The sequence below is a fragment of the Vipera ursinii genome, assembly GCF_947247035.1.
Source record: "Vipera ursinii genome assembly, chromosome: 1".
NCBI classification, from domain to species: domain Eukaryota; kingdom Metazoa; phylum Chordata; class Lepidosauria; order Squamata; family Viperidae; genus Vipera; species Vipera ursinii.
The window spans coordinates 300626781-300643724 of record NC_139512.1 but is presented as its reverse complement, the minus strand read 5'-3'; the positions used below and the strand labels follow the sequence as shown (position 1 = coordinate 300643724).

General features: G+C 38.0%; 1 protein-coding gene across 2 annotated transcripts in view; it reads left to right on the top strand.

The window, feature by feature from the left end:
- RBKS (ribokinase) overlaps positions 1-16944 on the top strand; it is a 62711-nt gene that overhangs the window by 28235 nt on the left and 17532 nt on the right. Inside the window, exons 5-7 of one of the 2 annotated variants that reach the window (XM_083352080.1) lie at positions 4150-4314; positions 7397-7488; positions 15242-15430. In XM_083352080.1, the coding sequence (XP_083208206.1) occupies positions 4150-4314; positions 7397-7488; positions 15242-15430 (446 nt within the window). The remainder of the gene's footprint in view (positions 1-4149; positions 4315-7396; positions 7489-15241; positions 15431-16944) is intronic. The other variant, XM_083352081.1, reaches the window with a different exon arrangement.

The window sequence follows — 16944 nt, the reverse complement described above, 5'->3', positions numbered from 1 at the left end:
CACTGAAGCACCAGCTTATTGTTCATAGAATACCATCATTTAACTTCTTGACACCTTTCTATATGTTGAGAGCCCCTTCAAGTTGGAAATCTTGTTTCAGCGTAGCTATTAATTACTAATTTATTTATTTAATTAAATTTTTATACCGCCCTTCTCCCGAAGGACTCAGGGCGGTGTACAGGGCAATACAATAAAATACAATATATAAAAATTAAAAAATATTAAATACAACAGCCCAATTCAATAAATTAATACAAAATGTTAAAATACCCCTAAACCCATCAGACCAGGCCGGCTTGTTCAAATAATTGCCGTTCAAAGAAGTCAGTCTTATTTTTCCATACACACAGAAGTCTGCGTGCAAAAATCTTAAATGCAAACTGGGAATTGCAATGGCTGTAAAAGAGTGACGAGCGAGATTAAAGAATGGAAATAAAGTTCTCTGGATGTAATATTAGTTTAATGAACTTGGTAGCTGATACAGATTGCAGACTAGAAGCTGGCTTTTCCCCCTCCAGGCATCTGGTAAACACAGAAAAGTTTTCACACACTGCTATCTCCAGAACTCAGCTTTGGGTGTTGAACTGCTGTTTTGTTAATTTGCTTATTTTTGCCGCAGGGAAAAATTGTTTGGAAAGTACTTCATGGTGTGACAATTGTAAATAAGTGTCTTTGAGCCTTTTCCAGTATGATGCTGTCTAGAAATGTTTAGAATCCAGTTCCCAGAATCCTCCAACCGGTATAGAATATTAATGTGGGGACAAGAATTTCATTTGGGTTTGTTTTTTCTAATTCTCTTTCCTGAGATTCCCCCCCCCCACACACACACACATTTTACACTAGCCTATCTATCCTTATCTTTAAAAATAAGAGAGAAGATTATAGAGGTAGCCCCATAGCTTAAGTTAGGGTATTATAACCCATTAATTGAAGATCAGTGCTCTAGATTCTGGCTTAATTTGTGAGAAAGTATACCTAGTCTTGTTTCAGCTCTCCTATGTATCTGAAAGAATAAGGGGGGAAAAACCATTTTGACAAAGATGTTAAATGAAAATAAATTTCACAACTATCTAATACATTTATAGAACTGTGATTGGTCTGACAGTAATGAATAGGGTGAGAAACTGATGAGAGTTCCAAGCTGACCAAAAGAAAATATTTTATGCATTCTGTAGTCATCTGATATAGTGTCATGAGAAATTGTTGATAGCCCCTGGTTCTGAAGCTCCATGAAATAAATGACAAGTTTAGCAATGGCCATAATAACTAAAAATGGGATCTAGTGGTAAAAGAATATGCCTCCAACTGAATGATCCTTGGCATAAACATTGGGATTAGTTACCTCCATGTGATATCTGGATGATAACTATTAAAGAAAAATGTTTAAAACACATTTTAAGCAATGGCAAAAAATGGCGTGCTTTCTCTTCACCTTCAACCCCATCACTATTCCTGACCACAAACAACAACAAAAATAACAAAAACTGTAAAACTTTTACCTCAGAAATCTAGTGGGTGGGGGAGAGAATGAAAAACTTCAATCATGTACACATAAACCACATATCTGTTCCATGTTATATCATTAACCCATTCATGATGACATTTAGATCATCAAAAAGAAATTCTATGGCCTTAAGGTGACCATTCCACCTACTTTATTTCTTACTATCCCTTTGGTAATGCACCATTAATAGCATTCTTTCAAAGTGCTGCTAAATGTAACTGTAGAAGCTTTCAGAAAGTATGCTGATCATCCTGAGATTTTAGGTTGGCATTTTTTATGTTGGGCAATCTTTCACTGAATGTATCTGGGAGGAGAAAAATCTGGGCTTTAGCCAACATTGTTTGGAAATTAAATTCCTCAGTGAGAATGATCATCATATTATTCCCATAATTGTATCTTAGGGAGGCCTTTTGAAATAAGACACTCTGAGGTTTAATTCCGAAGGAATGTTTTGTAAAGTAGAGGTTTACAATCTACAATCACATAGCTATACATGATTTGAAAGCCCCGCTTTAGAGTTTGACAGCAGCAACTATAAGAAAAAATAACTTTGAACGTTGAGCAGTTTACTGATGAAAATTGGTCAAGAACTATACTGTTGGCAAATGCATCTGCTGCACGATCTGCACAAGTAGGAATAAACAAAGTCAGTCTAGAACAAATATAATGCCGCAAATACCAATATACTGGGGTTTTATTTCTTATTACTAGAAGATTTGCTTGGGGTATACATGGTTCAGATGCCAAAGCTTGGGAAGACATTGCCATCATAATTACTTCAGGAACTGCCTTAGCAACTTTTAATCCCAACAAATCCTTGGAGGAGAACAACAGAATCATCTTGTGGGAGTTATATTCTCATACAGGTAGTCCTTGGTTTATGACGGCAATTGAGATTGGGATTGCCATTGCTAAACAATACGTCACATGACCATAACACTTAGTGACAGCAATCTGAGGCAGTCCAGTTCCCATTGTGACCCCAAAACGTGTCCCTCATTAGGCAGGAAGAGGCAGGAATCTCAGGTAAAGAGTACTGGGAAGCCAAGTAGGGGGGAAGGCCAGTACAGGCAACAGTGAGTTGTGAGAACCTAGGAGAGCACTGTTGCAGACTGCACACGGGCAAGGTGAGCTGCAGTTGAGAGATAAAGTGGGAGCAACTTACTGGAGCAACTTCTGATCTTCTCTACCAGCTTTCCCATTGAGTTGCTTATGGGAAACCAGCAGAAAGGTTGCAAATGGCAATCTTGTGACTGCAGCTCCCTCCAATGTCATAATCTTGAGCTGGGCACATAAGTACCTGGATCACAATCACGTGACCATGGGGGTGCTGCAACGGTTGGAATATTGAGGACTGCTGGCATATCCATTTTTTTTCAGTGCTTCATAATTTTGAATGGTCACTGAACAAATGGATGTAAACTAAGGACTATCTGTACTTTAAAGTCCAATTTAGTAGGATTAAGGCCATAGTGGTATTTCCTAGAGACAGTGATAAGTGGACTAATACTGAAAAGCCAAGTGATCGGCTGATATGGCCCTGATACCCTCTTCCCTGATGTTATGGAAACTTTAATAATATAATTACATCAGATGGTTTTATCTACCTTAATACTGCAATTTGGAACGTTGCTGCTAATAGGGAAGCTGGAGTTGTTGGGAAGCTCTCAGCCTGGCAGGGAGGAATTAGCCTGGAGTCACTGTACAACCACAAAAAGCCTAGAACTGAACCCCCCCCCCCCGCCCCAAGTTCTTTGGAGTCTTATCTAACTGTTCCCAAGAGTAGGCTGAAGAGATTACTGTGTTGTAGGCAGAACATTAGTTTGAACTCTCTGCATGTGGGGTCTGGGTGTTTGTCCCTGAGAGGAATGCAACCACTCTCCCCACCCACCCACCCACCCAAAAAAGTGGATTTTTTTTGACTCTTATTAATCAATAGGGGATAACATTTCTTTAGAACAACCTATACCCACATGCAATGTTTTACCAAAAATCACTGCCTTTTCTGAAGCTCTCTCCCATTTCCTGCTATAATTTTAACAATACTGTATGCATCTCAAAAGTCATAAAATGGGACAAAACTCACTTAACCACTGCTTTGCTTAGCAGTGGAAATTTTGGGCTCAGTTGTTGTTGTCAGTCGAGGACTCCCTGTGCCTGTGCTTTGTCCTCCAACATGACACAGACCTTATATGACTTCATAAAAAAAATAAAAATACAAACAGTCACGGTAGTGGTGCAACTTACGGCATACACCCCCCCCTTTTTTTTAAAGGATAACTTGCAAACATTCAGTATTTTCTCTGTCAGACACAACTGCCTTGTCCTTTGATACCTATTTTCAGATCTATATTCCTTATTGCATCAATCGGTCAAATTCTCAGCAAACATGGTATTTCTTGCATATAAATCTAAACCACCCCAATTTTGAGAGGCAACAAAAAGTACGATGAAACCTTAGTTTTACCCCGGCCTTCTCACCATTTCTGTGCAAGCTAGGATTTCTTATAGACACCCCTTGAAAATCAACATGCTATTAACTTTATAGTATTAAAAAGCCATTAAGAACCATATATGTCATGGTGTCAAGAAAATACATTTTATGTTCAGCTTTAGTCATTCTAAAATTTCACCTTTGTTTTTAGGAGAAAACTTTATTGTAATTGTTGCGGGGGCGAATTTACTTCTGAATTCCAGTGATTTAAAAAGGGCTGCTCATGTCATCGCTGAAGCCAAAGTGATGGTCTGCCAACTTGAAATAACCCCAGCAATTTCTTTAGAAGCATTAAAAATGGCTCATACCAATGGAGGTAATCTAATAATACCAATTAATTATTTGCTTCATTCCATGAGTGCTTTCATTCATATCCTTTTAATGTAGCTGTGTTTCAAAGTCATTTAAAGCATGGTGGTGCCAAGACAAGTGACCTAAATCCAGGCACTAGCGATATACTGTAATTTAATAAAACAATGGGGCCTGTGAAGAACAGTTGGAATTTCACTTGAATTGGCATGAACCTGGTACCATGTGTGAACCTTGCTCTCGTTTCTTTTTTTTACCTTTTGAGTGTAATTTTTGATCAAGCCAGAGTAGCAGATAACTTCCTTAGCAGCAGCAAATGACTTGAGATCATTCAGTGAAATGGATCCGGGTTTATAGACCCTCATTCTACTGTATATCTCTGGGAATGCAAGATGCCTTGGGCACACCACTTCTCCTTTGCCTGCTATCAGATGATACCAAGCACCATCTTTATTTGAAAGGAAAACATTTCTGAATTTAAGAGAAACTTTTTCAGAAATCCAGTTAGACAGAAATAAACGTTATTTCTTCCATTACCATATTCTGATATATATATATATATATATATATATAGATATAGATATAGATATAGATATAGATATAGATATAGATATAGATATAGATATAGATATAGATAAACATAATATCTAGAACATTTATTTCACTGGCTTATTTATTTCAGTGGTGCAGAACATCAGATAAGTATACCTAGAACTCGGGTACCCACAAAGTGGCTCATTTCATTAAAAGTTAGCACCATAATCTGAATGTTAATCTTTCCAATGCTAGAAACTTCTTTGTGCTAGGTGATTGACTGGTGGAAGGAAAGACACTTAATTCTCCCATTCTTCAGGAATATGGGTAAAGAACAATAACTTCAAATTCCACTGCCTGATCATAGAATATATTTGCATTTAATGCAGGAGATTACCTCTTCAATAGAAGCCGTAGAGAAGCCTGTCCCATATACCAGGAAACCTCTGTCCGCCTTTGTGAGACATGTTGAATGGCCTTGTATAATGAAATCTCGGTAAACCCTTTGCTAATACAGAAACAATCCTTAACATCCTCACAGCTGGAGAGTGTTACTGGCGCTTCCTTTCCTTTAGTCTGCCGATTCTTATGTTTAATGCAGTAGTTTATGTTCGGAAGCCCACTAGACTATGTGTGTTTAACAGATGCACACCCAGATGCAAGGCTCAGAAGAAAAAGGGAAGTGGGGAAACAGAAGCTTGTGGCTATAAACCGTCTTGTTCCCATACACTTGGGTTGTGTTTTTTAAACTACGGATTGATAGTCTTATACTTGCTGAAATACAGGTAGTCCTTGACTTAGAAAGGCTCATTTAGTGACTGTTCAAAGTGGGAAAAAAAGCGACTTTCACACTTATGACTGTTGCAGCATGCACACGGCCATGTAATCAGAATTCAGATGCTTAGCATCTGACTCACAGTTATGACGGTTGCAGTGTCCCAGGGTCACGCGATCACCTTTTGTAACCTTCTTACAAGCCAAATCAATGGGGAAGCCAGATTCACTTAACAACCATGTTACTATCTTAACACCTGTAGTGATTCACTTAACAGCTCTGGCAAGGAAGGTCGTAAAACTGGGCAAAACTCACTTGACAAATGTCTTCCTTAGCAATTTTGGGCTCAACTCTGGTCGTACGCCGAGGACTGTCTGTATCATTGTGCCACTAATAGTCATTAAAGATCTCCGTGGCAGCTTTTCTGTCGCTTCTTGCCTTTGTTTTGATTGTCGTGATGCCAAAGCATTGTCTTAACTCTTGATATATCAATCTCATGGTAGCATTTTGATAAAAGCACCGTTCTGTGGGTCACTTTATTTTATTTTATTTTTTAACCTTGTAATAAGTTAAAGTGAACCAGAACAATTGTGCAGTTACCAAAATGAGTTGAAGTTGCACCATGAAAAGTCTGGGCTTCTTAATGGATTCTAAAGAAACACGTTGCTCCAACACCAGTGGACGTAGAACCAAGCTAATTACAAAACACATTGGAAACATTTGTAGGTCAATAATTGTAGACTGTTTGAATAACTGCTTAGGCTCTGTTAGGTTTCAAAGCTTTCCACATTTAATATTCCTTTCAATCATGAGAATACTAGGTCCATTTGTTTGAAGGGAAAGGAAAGGAAGCATTTCAACATCTGATGGTGTTCTTTCAATTCTAAACAAGGGGAAAGGCTTTTCGCCACACAAATTCGGAGGCAACCCTTTTTAACATACATTATTGGAATGATACTGAAAGATGGGGGATATGATGACCGTGGGTATGCATACTATCCTATCCTGCAGCAATTTGGATTTTGGATTCTGGTTTCGCCTACCATAGTTGGAAACCCCCACTGACTTATTCCCTGGCTCAGTAGTCCATTATTGGAAAAGAGGTTTCCTCCCCTTTTACAACTTTGCAGATTCCCTGAATTTAAAAGTGAGGTAACTGGAATAAAAATTGTCCTCTGGCTTATTCTAATCTAGGAATGTCTGTCTGTGGTTCATATCAGCTTTCCTCCAGTCTGAGGCCTTTTAACTGTGATGAGAATGAAGTTCCAGAATTCCCAGCAGAAAAATGCAAAACACAATCGTAATACATCTGGGAATAATTTTGTGTTTTGTTCTTTGTTGAAATTCTGTTAACCCAGTGTGTGCATATCTGAATTTAAATCAACAGCAACAAGAATCTACGTTATGATTCTTAGAAATACAGTCTTCAAGAAATGCTAATAAATAGTAGGTTTTATTTTTTTCAAATTCAGCTAAGCCTTCATTTTCTCCTTCCCCCCCCCCTCTTTTCTTTCATGGCAGAGGCATGATTATAATACTTAAGCTATTCTCATGAAATCCTTAACTAATTCAATATCATTGCATTACCAGTACTTTACAACAGCAGAAAATAGGGTATTTTGCTTAGATTGTTTATGTCAGCAAGTAATTTGTGTATCTAGGGGAAATACAGAGCTGAAAACGCCTTAGGCTTTATAACAATAGTGTTTGCTGAATTGTGGGCATTTATATTTAAGCATAATATGATACTACTTTTACAGAATTTTCCATTCTCTTGCAGTGAAGACTTTATTTAATCCTGCTCCAGCAATTGCTGACCTAGACTCACAATTTTACACTTATTCTGACATCATCTGCTGCAATGAAAGCGAGGTAAATATCATTAGAGTGACTCTGAAGAAATAAAACATGGAGAGTATTATAGGACAAGTAATGGATTTAGATTGTGAACATTTTGATTTTATTTTCATTGCATGGCTAGCGGCAGACCCAAAACAGACATTCCTAAAAGATCTCTGTCAACTGCAGATTGCCCAGAATGCCTTTTCAGAGCAGGGGCAAAGTAATTTTGTGCTATCACTCTAAACCTCCTTTACATTTTGTAAGCCATTTCACTGAAAGTAACATTTATACAAGTAGTCCTCACTTAACAACCCTAAATGGGACTAGCTATTCTGTCACTAAGCAGTGCAGCTGTTAAATGAAACATCACCTGACCACTGTGCTCAGCAACAGCAGTTCTGGCAATGCCGGTTATTGTCACTGAGCAAATCTCACACATACTTTAAATGCGAATCACTTCATGCCACTTCTTTTGCACCTGTGCAGCCAGGGGTGGGTCTTCTTTCTCATGCCAGCTTGGTCCTTTTTTTTTTGTGCACTGACCAGGACCTCTTTTTCTGCACTAACTGGATCCTTCTTTTGTGTCTGTGCTGCTTGGAGCTTTCGTGCACTAGGCAGGTCCTTCTTTTCTGAAAGAAGACCTGGCTGGCATGCCAAAGAAGGACTCAGCCAAAAGGGATGCACGGCTAGCACTCAGCCATCACTTGTTTGCCTGCGGAAATATCCACAATGCTTCCCCCACAAGTGGCCAGGGGGAAGGCAAGTGGAGGGGAGGCTAGTGAAGACAAAAGTCAGATGGGGTGGGGAAGGATGGGGACAGGGTGGGTAATTTAAATGTGGGCAGGCCTGAATTTTGTTCATGTGTTCATAAGTACTTTCATTCATAACTTAAATAGTTGCTGAATGAATGGTTGTTAAGTAAAGGCTATCTTGAGTGACCAGCTATGTGTTAGAAATCTAGTTTGTGTTGTCTTGCCTCCATACTGTGTTCTCAAGTCCAGACAAGAAATTCACATCCACGTCTAGCTCCTTAGCTCCTATAGCTCCTGTGGATAGAGAAGTGCTTTGGGTATGCTCTGTTGATTATACAACAACAAATTACATTTTTTTAAAATGAAAAGAAACAGAACTTTCTGAGCTTTTATATCTAGTCTGCACACAAATCCAATTTGAAAACTTTTGAACTTTTTAAAAACCTTATTGACACGGCTTTGTTGTTCAAACAGATTCAGTGCTAATTTCATGCAGAACTAGGAATTTACCATAAGAATCTTCCACATATTGCTATTTCTGTTGAAAGAGGAATAGTTTGCCACACAGCCAGGCCTCACATACATAAAATGTTCTGAAGACAAAGTTTATTTATATTGAAATAAAATATCCTTTATTTATATAGAATAGGGGTGGGGTGGGGGAAAGAACTGCCTTGCCAATCATCCTTTTAAACTATTTGTGAAAATATCATTCAGAGTGTGTCAAAACTAGTTTTCTAGTTTAAAAGGAAGTAGAAATGTATGCCCCATTATCAGTGCAAAGTGTAAAGTTTCTGACAGGTGTCTTACTAAAGTAGTGCAATATACAATAAAATGTCCATTTTTGATTGGCTGATAAGAGAATTCCCCATCTAACAACATGACTATTATTTATCTTATCAACACCCACCCCGTATAATCAGTTTGTGGCATTTTGAATCCTTGAAAGCATCAGATCTTGAAAATTCTTTCATGTGAGGAGTATCACATCAATATTAGATAAAATACATGCTTCATAGTGTTGGTCTGCTGAGTATTGTCGGTGTATTGACAACCACAGATACTCTATATTCTAGCACATTTTGTTCTTTACACATTTGTGTGCTAGGATGAAGGAACGAACACTAGAGGTTGGATATCAATGGCTTATCTACCCACGAGGGATATTTCACAAGCTGTGGCTTTTAGATATGTTTAATGTATTGCTTTAACAATAACTTTTATTTGTGTGGTTTTAATTCTCCATACACAGTTCATGCAAATATATATTGCATGTTTATCAGGTCCTGATTTTTTGCTTAGCTTGTCATTTGTTTGGTTGTTGTTTTTTCTCCTTCTCTTTTTCCCAGAAATGATCAAACTTGTTGAAACTAGCTCGTTAATTCACTGTGCACCAGATGTAGCATAACTTAATCCCTGAGGTTTGCCCAGGAATGTACTGGTTCTCTTTCTCCTTAATACTTTTAATGAAAGAAATGCAAAATAAGTAAATCAAATTTAGGGCCTGTGTGAAAGCCAAACTTCAGGCTGTGTGTTGCTAAATAATTTTAAACTGCAAGGAAAATTGTTATATCATCAATTTCTGTAGTATTCACAGTAATACAGTGGGGGGAAAAACACAAGCATGTGTACTTAAAAGGCATTCAGTCTCAAAATTAAAAAGCAACATGGAGGGTGAATGCACGTCTGTGTTTAACAGACAATAAAATATATTTCTCTTATTCATATAAAATGTGAATGTAGATACTACTTCTTAAAGAAGGGCAAATTCATTTGAATCATATTTTAATATTTACAAGACTTGGTTATTCTTGAGGACATGTACTTTTCCAAATGTCGTGTCACTCTTATCTGGAATATGCAAAAGCCATATATTAAGACAAAATTGTCTCCAGAAATACATGCATTAGGAAAACAATTGGCAAAAGGTAAATGTTAAGAGAAAATTGTTGCAAAAATTACAAGTCCATAAAGTGTGCTTTAATAAATATGCATATTTTTGTGAGTAAGTTTTGAATGAGAATGTGCACACTAATGCAGAAATGTGAGAGAACAAATATTTGTTAGAGTTATACTTGCCTTTCATTCAGGAGCTCAGGATAGCATTCATTGCTCTCCTTCCTTTTTTTCCTCCTGTGAGATTAGCTAGATTAGACTGAGATTGACTGATTCAAAGTCATCCAGTTAAGCTGCTTGAAGAAATTGTAATATTATATAAAACAACTGTAATATTACATAAAACAATTTTGGGCATTCCTGTTAAACCAGGAGTCTGAAACTATTTAATCATGGCTCACGATCCGGAATATACAAGAAACCAACACAGCTTCTAAATACTGAATAAGCCATAGATATTTGGTTCAGATGTAAAGATGAATTTAATGTAATCCACAATGTTGTGGAATTATGTTGAGGAGTAGGAGAGAGCACACTTTCTAAACGGGCTCTCAGGCCTTGAGACTTTTGCCTAGGGTAGAACAATTCCATCAGTTGACATGAAGGTCTAGTTTATGGATTATCTTCATTATTTTCATACTACATCTTCAACTGTAACTCAATCAGAATAGAGTTGGAAGGGAGATCTTCTACTCCAACCCCCTGCTCAAACATGGCCCTATACAATTTGAGACAAGGGTCTGTCCAGTCTCTTCTTAAAAGCCTCCAGTGATGAAGCACCCACAATTTCTGATGGCAAGCTGTTCCACTGGATTATTGTTCTCACTGTTAGGAAGTTTCTCCTTCCAGGTTGCTTCTCTCCTTGATTAGTTTCCATCCATTGTTTCTCGTCTTGCCTCTGGTGCTTTGGAAAATAAATTGACTCCCTCTTCTTTGTGGCAATCCCTCAAATACTGGAATACTGCTATCATGTCAGCCCTACCCAAATCCTGCAACCATTCTCCATATGTTTTAGTCTCAAGGCCTTTAATCATCTTAGTTGCTCTTTTCTGCATTTTTTTCAAAGTCTCAACATCTTTTTTGTAATGTGGTGACCAAAACTGGATGCTATATTCCAGGTGTGGTCTTGTTAACGTTTTATAAAGTGGTACTAATATTTCATGTGATTTGGAGACTTATGTCTCTGTTTATACAACCAAGGATTGCATTAGCCTTTTTTGGCTGCTGCTGCACACTGCTGGCTCATATTTAAGTGATTGTCCACTAGCACTCTAAGGTCCCTCTCACAATTACTGTTTTTGAGCCAGGTTTTGCCTAATCTGTATTTGTAACTGGAATGTCCTTTTTAAAGAAGATACATGTTTAATCATTATTTTGAAGATTTAACAATCAAATATTTCACGGAAGTATAGATAAACAAAGAATTCATTTCAGTGTAGCTTTTTCCAGGTTTGAGCCAATGTCTGGATTTTCAGTTGTAAGTGCTTGGTCTGCAATGACAGCATTGCATTACCAGAAAAGTTATTTACGGTAGAATCTTACATAGATTAGCTTATTTTCTTAAACATTTGTTCATTTGACTTTAAATGTTTTATGGGGAATTAACAAGAGGGAATGGAGAATTTTTTGGGGGAGGGGGATGGTAGGGGTGCCTAGTGCTGAAAACTATTTTAAAAAAATTCTCCTGAAAACTATTCTTTAAAAATTGGCCTCCTGCTATTGTGTTTTATTTCTCTTTTTAAAAGCAGCCATTAGTTGTTTCCTCCAATTGTACATTTTTGTTAATTAAAAATTAGAGGGAGGAACTTTCCAACACAACCAGAAGTTTTAGATTGAATTTCACAATTGAGACATAGAAATACATTTTTTTTTAACTTTTGGCATGTATCAACCGTCTGGTATCTGCTACCCTTAACAGGAAAGTGTCTCTCAGATTGTTCCGTGGTGTCCTGACTTACCCCCGTTCTTTCAGTTGCTGCATGTAGCTGGAGGCATTGCTCTGCAGAATGCAGATACAGCAGAAATTCCTAAAACAAGTGATATTTTGATAACTCCACAACCACAAATCTACGTGACATGTAAGGCGAGACAAACAAACATTGATCAAGAACTTTGGGTACTCTCTGTGCTTAAAGAAATATCAACATAGGGCAGTGCATATTTTATGAATGTTTTAGAAGATGGTTCAGAACTTTGTGCAATACAAGTTCTGTCTCTTACTTGTTAAAGCAGCCAAATATTTTTTTTTCAGGTTTCTACGGGAGACAGGGGGGAAAAAAGAAATGCAGCTGCTTTAATTAATTGATTCATTTGTCAGCCTTTTCAGGATCCTGCAGAATTAGTTTAATTTAGCTTACTTTAATCAAGAGAGGTGTTGCATTTGCATGAGTTCCAAGGCATTTACTCCTTATCATTTTTGAACCATACGTAGATAGAGTATCTGCTATATATCTTTACCTTTCTTCACTGTGTTTATTGTGATATTATTGTATGTGTTCTGTTTGTTTGTTTTAATCTTGAAAACTGCCAGGATCAGTGCTGCAGAATTTTGTTCCTCTTATATTTTTATTTTTTATTTTTTCTTTTCTTTTAAAAAAGTCACCCTCCCACCCCAAACCCACCCACTTCCTCCCCCCACTTCCCAGAGCTAAATACAGGATTATAGTTACAATAATCATATTCTAAATAAAAATTATGCATAATATACAATTAACCAAATTCATAATGCGCTTTAACTCTCTTTTAACATAACTACGGACAACGTACCAATAACAATATCCCACTAAAATCTACTCATAAGCTAAATGGAACTTTTTAGTCCCATATTTGTTCTGAATATAATTTATCCATCTCCTCCAAACTGAAATATATCTTTCCTGTGAATGATCCTTCAAATAAGCAGAAATCTTAGACATTTCTGCAAGATTCGAAACTTTAAACACCCATTCTTCTATGAATTTTGTTCCTCTTAGATGAGGGAATATAGGTAGTCACTGAGCCCAAAAGTCTGTTGCTAAGTGAGACAGTTTTTTAAAGGGAGTTTTGCCCCATTTTACAACCTTTCTTGCTACAATTGTTAAGTGAATCACTGCAGTTGTTAGTTAACTTGGTTGGTAAGTGAATCTGTCTTCCCTATTGACTTTGCTTGTCAAAAGGTTGCAAAAGGTGATCACATGTCCCCAGGATACTGCAACCATCATAAATAGGAGTCAATTGTCAAGCATCTGGATTGTCATCACATGATCATGGAGGTGCTGCAACGCTCGTAAGTGTGCAAAACGGGTCATAAGTCACTTTTTCAGTGCCTGTGTAACTTCGGTCACTAAAAGAACTATTATAAGTCAAGGATTGCCTGCAGTGTATTTAAAAACAGACATTGAAAGCACAAGTGGCTCAACAGATCAAATTCCCAAAGAATTGTTTAGACCCCCTTCAAAACAACTTCCCTTTGGTCAGATAATTCGGTATAGAATCATTTCTTGCTACCTCTAACGCTCTCAAAACCTCTCTTAAAAATACATCATCCATTCCCAGATACAGGTAGTTAAATGGTAACTGGGACCAGATTTTTCATCGCTAAGCTATGCAGTCATAAAGGACAATATTGTATAACTGCACTGCTTAGTGATGGCAATCCCAACCCTCTCCATTGCCTTCTTTAAGCAAGGATTCTGGGTCATTAAGCAAGTCCCAGTAGCCTTGTAAAGCAGCCTGGTAGACAGGTAAAACATGAAGTATGTCGGGGCTGAGAGTTGCAGCTGCTGGGCAAAGGAGGGTGCACAAACGGCCTGTGAGGTGTAGTGTGAGCATGGCAAAGTCAGGAGTTGGCTGCTGCCAGGTGGGAGAGAGTACAAGCAACTTACTAAAACAACTTGCAACATTCTCTGCTGGCTTCCCCATTGATTTTACTTAAGGGAAGCCGGAAGGTAAGGTTTCAGATGGTAATCCCATGACTGTGGGATGCTGCAACCATTGTGTGATCCAGCCTCTAATGTTCGCATGATAGCAAGGGTGTTATAATAAATGGGAACCAGTTGCGAGTCTCCTTTTTTAGCACCACTGTAATTTTGAACTGAATGAATAGTCATTAAGTGAGGACTGTCTGCATAGAATCAAATGGGTAATAAGTCATTTTTATTTATTTTTATTTTAATTCCATTTATATCCCGCCCTTTTCCGAAGACTCAGGGCGGCTTACAAGCTTAGCAGTTATGCTATTCCCCCATACACTTTCCCTTGGAATCGGAGTAATAGCACACTTAATTTGTATTAACTAATTTGTATTCATTAACCATTCCCAAGCCTCACCCTTTAAGTCAGAAGCAACATATTTTTTCCATGGTTTTTTAGAGTACTGCTTTGGAGAACTGCCTCCAGGAAAATTGGCAGGAAGGACAGGGAAAAATTTACCTCCACTTGGGACACATGAGACAAGAAAGAACCCCAAGGATGGTTTTCCCAGAAGTTGCTCTTCAAAGTACCCCATTAGGCAAAGCAGGAGTAAAACTCTTACCCCTCTTAATTGATAGCCTTGTAATAGAACTCTTTGAAAATCCCAGTTATAGATTATTATTATTATTATTAATTTTATTTGTATGTTTAACAGCTTCATAATAATGCCATTGTATTATCTACATCTAAAAATATAGCCTGTTAGCGTATCACAAATGTGCTTTCATTCACTAAATTGAAAGCTTCACTGTGTCAAAACTTTGCCAAATGTACATGTTCATATTAGCATTAGGAAACTTAAATTATTACCATGAACCTGAGTCAGTCAGTGTCATGTAAGTAATAATGCTTTATTCATCAGTACCGCAAGGAGGGCCCAAGGAATTTGGGAATTTGCCCTATGGAACCAATTATGCAATCCATGTCCATGTCTCAATCCACCAGCTAGGAAGTCCAGTAGTCCTTAATCCAAAGGAAACCAAATTCTGATATTTTTATTTTTCCATTGCAATTAGGCATGCCTGCTCCCTCTCTGTTTGATACTAAAAATATTTACATATTTTCTTTGTAGAACTGATTGTTGAACAGCTTTATCATTTTAATATGGTTTTTATAGATGCTGTTGCTATTCAGCTACAATTTGCTTGCTTGCTTAAACATTTGGCTTTAATATTTCCTTCAAGGCAGAAATTCTAACAGGAATTGCAGTTGGTAATGCTGGAGATGCTGGACAAGTCGGAATTAAACTGTTAGAGAGAGGCTGCAGGACTGTCGTCGTAACTTTGGGACCAGAGGGTTGTGTGATAGTCTCCAAAGAGGAACCAACTCCAAATCACATTCCTGTCAGGAAGATCTCTGCTGTGGATACCACGGTATGCTAACCCTAACACACACACACACACGGTGATTGGGAAAGCCCCCCATTTTTTAGCCTTTTGGAAGGCCATCAGGACCTGGCTTTTTATCCAGGTGCTGAGATAGAATGAGTATATCTGGAGTTGGTTTGGGGTGGGGGGGGGATGTTTGTGGTGCTGGGGTTTGGCTTTTATTGTTTTGAGTTTTACTGAGTTGTGTTTTAAATGGGTGGCACTACAATTTTTTTAAAAAATAAATAAATAAAAAATATCATCAAACTGCGGCCATCTAGCCTATTATACAATGAATGTGAGTTCACCTAAGGTTTAAGTTCTTTTGATAGGGCAGAGAGCAGCATGTACCGATGATGTTATTCTAGGCTTCCTTCATCTTTCTGTCTCTTCTGTATTGCAACACTAATGTTCTTATTACTTGTGCAAGATGGCGACATAATCCCTCAGCACCTTCACTTCAGCTACCTACTCTCCTGTCTGGAAAAAGAAGGGAGACGCCCAATAGTTTTCTGTCTCCCCCAAACTGAATAACTGGTTGTGTCCTCACATGCCTGAGGTATATGTGCTTGCAGAACCCATGACTTTGTAGTGCTTAGGAAGTATCTGGTACTCAACTTCCACAGGGCATAATTAAATATCAGAAAAAGTGTGCCATACCAAATTAGTTTTCTTGTAATTTATACGGCCATTAATTTTTAATTTAATTTAATTTAATAATATTTCTATACCGCCCTTCTCCCGAAGGACTCAGGGCGGTGAACAGGGCAAGAATAAAATACAGGATTACAAAAGTTAAAAAATGATTAAATACATGCCCACTAAAAACAATTAATACATAATAAACCCAATAAAATGACAATAAAAAACCCCACCAATCCCCCATCAGGCCAGGCCAGCTTGTTCAAAGAAGTGTGTTTTTAGGTCGCGGCGAAAGGAGCGAAGATCGGGCGCCGTCTGGAGCTCAACCGGTAGCTGATTCCATAGCTCCGGGGCGCCCACAGAGAAGGATCTCCCCCTGGGGGCCACCAATCGACATTTCTCTGACCGGTGGCACCCTGAGGAGGCCCTCTCTGTGGGAACTTGAGCATTCTTATACTGGAGAACTTGGGGTTCTCTGTCCTCCAATTTCCCCCCCCCTGTTTATAATCCCAAATGATGACTGAAGGGTGGAATGCTATAATTATTAGTAACAGCCCCAAAGAAGGACAGTAGTTAAGTTCCTGATAGCTGGTTTATCTCACCCACATTCACTATGCTGGGACATCTTGTACTGTGTTTTTTTTCTTTTTCCCCTGATGTAAACGCAGAACATGATGTTGCTGACAGCACTCCATGTACCAGCTATACATTTTAGGTGCCTGATGTCGTCATTAATTGTTTTCCTCCAGCAATTGTAACTTTTCGTTAGAGGCTAAGCACAGTGCTATAATGTGCTATAATGTACCTAAACAAGAATAACTGGTTTAATTCAGGGAAAAGCAGATTTGATCAGAAGTAAACAAATCAGTGTTGATATT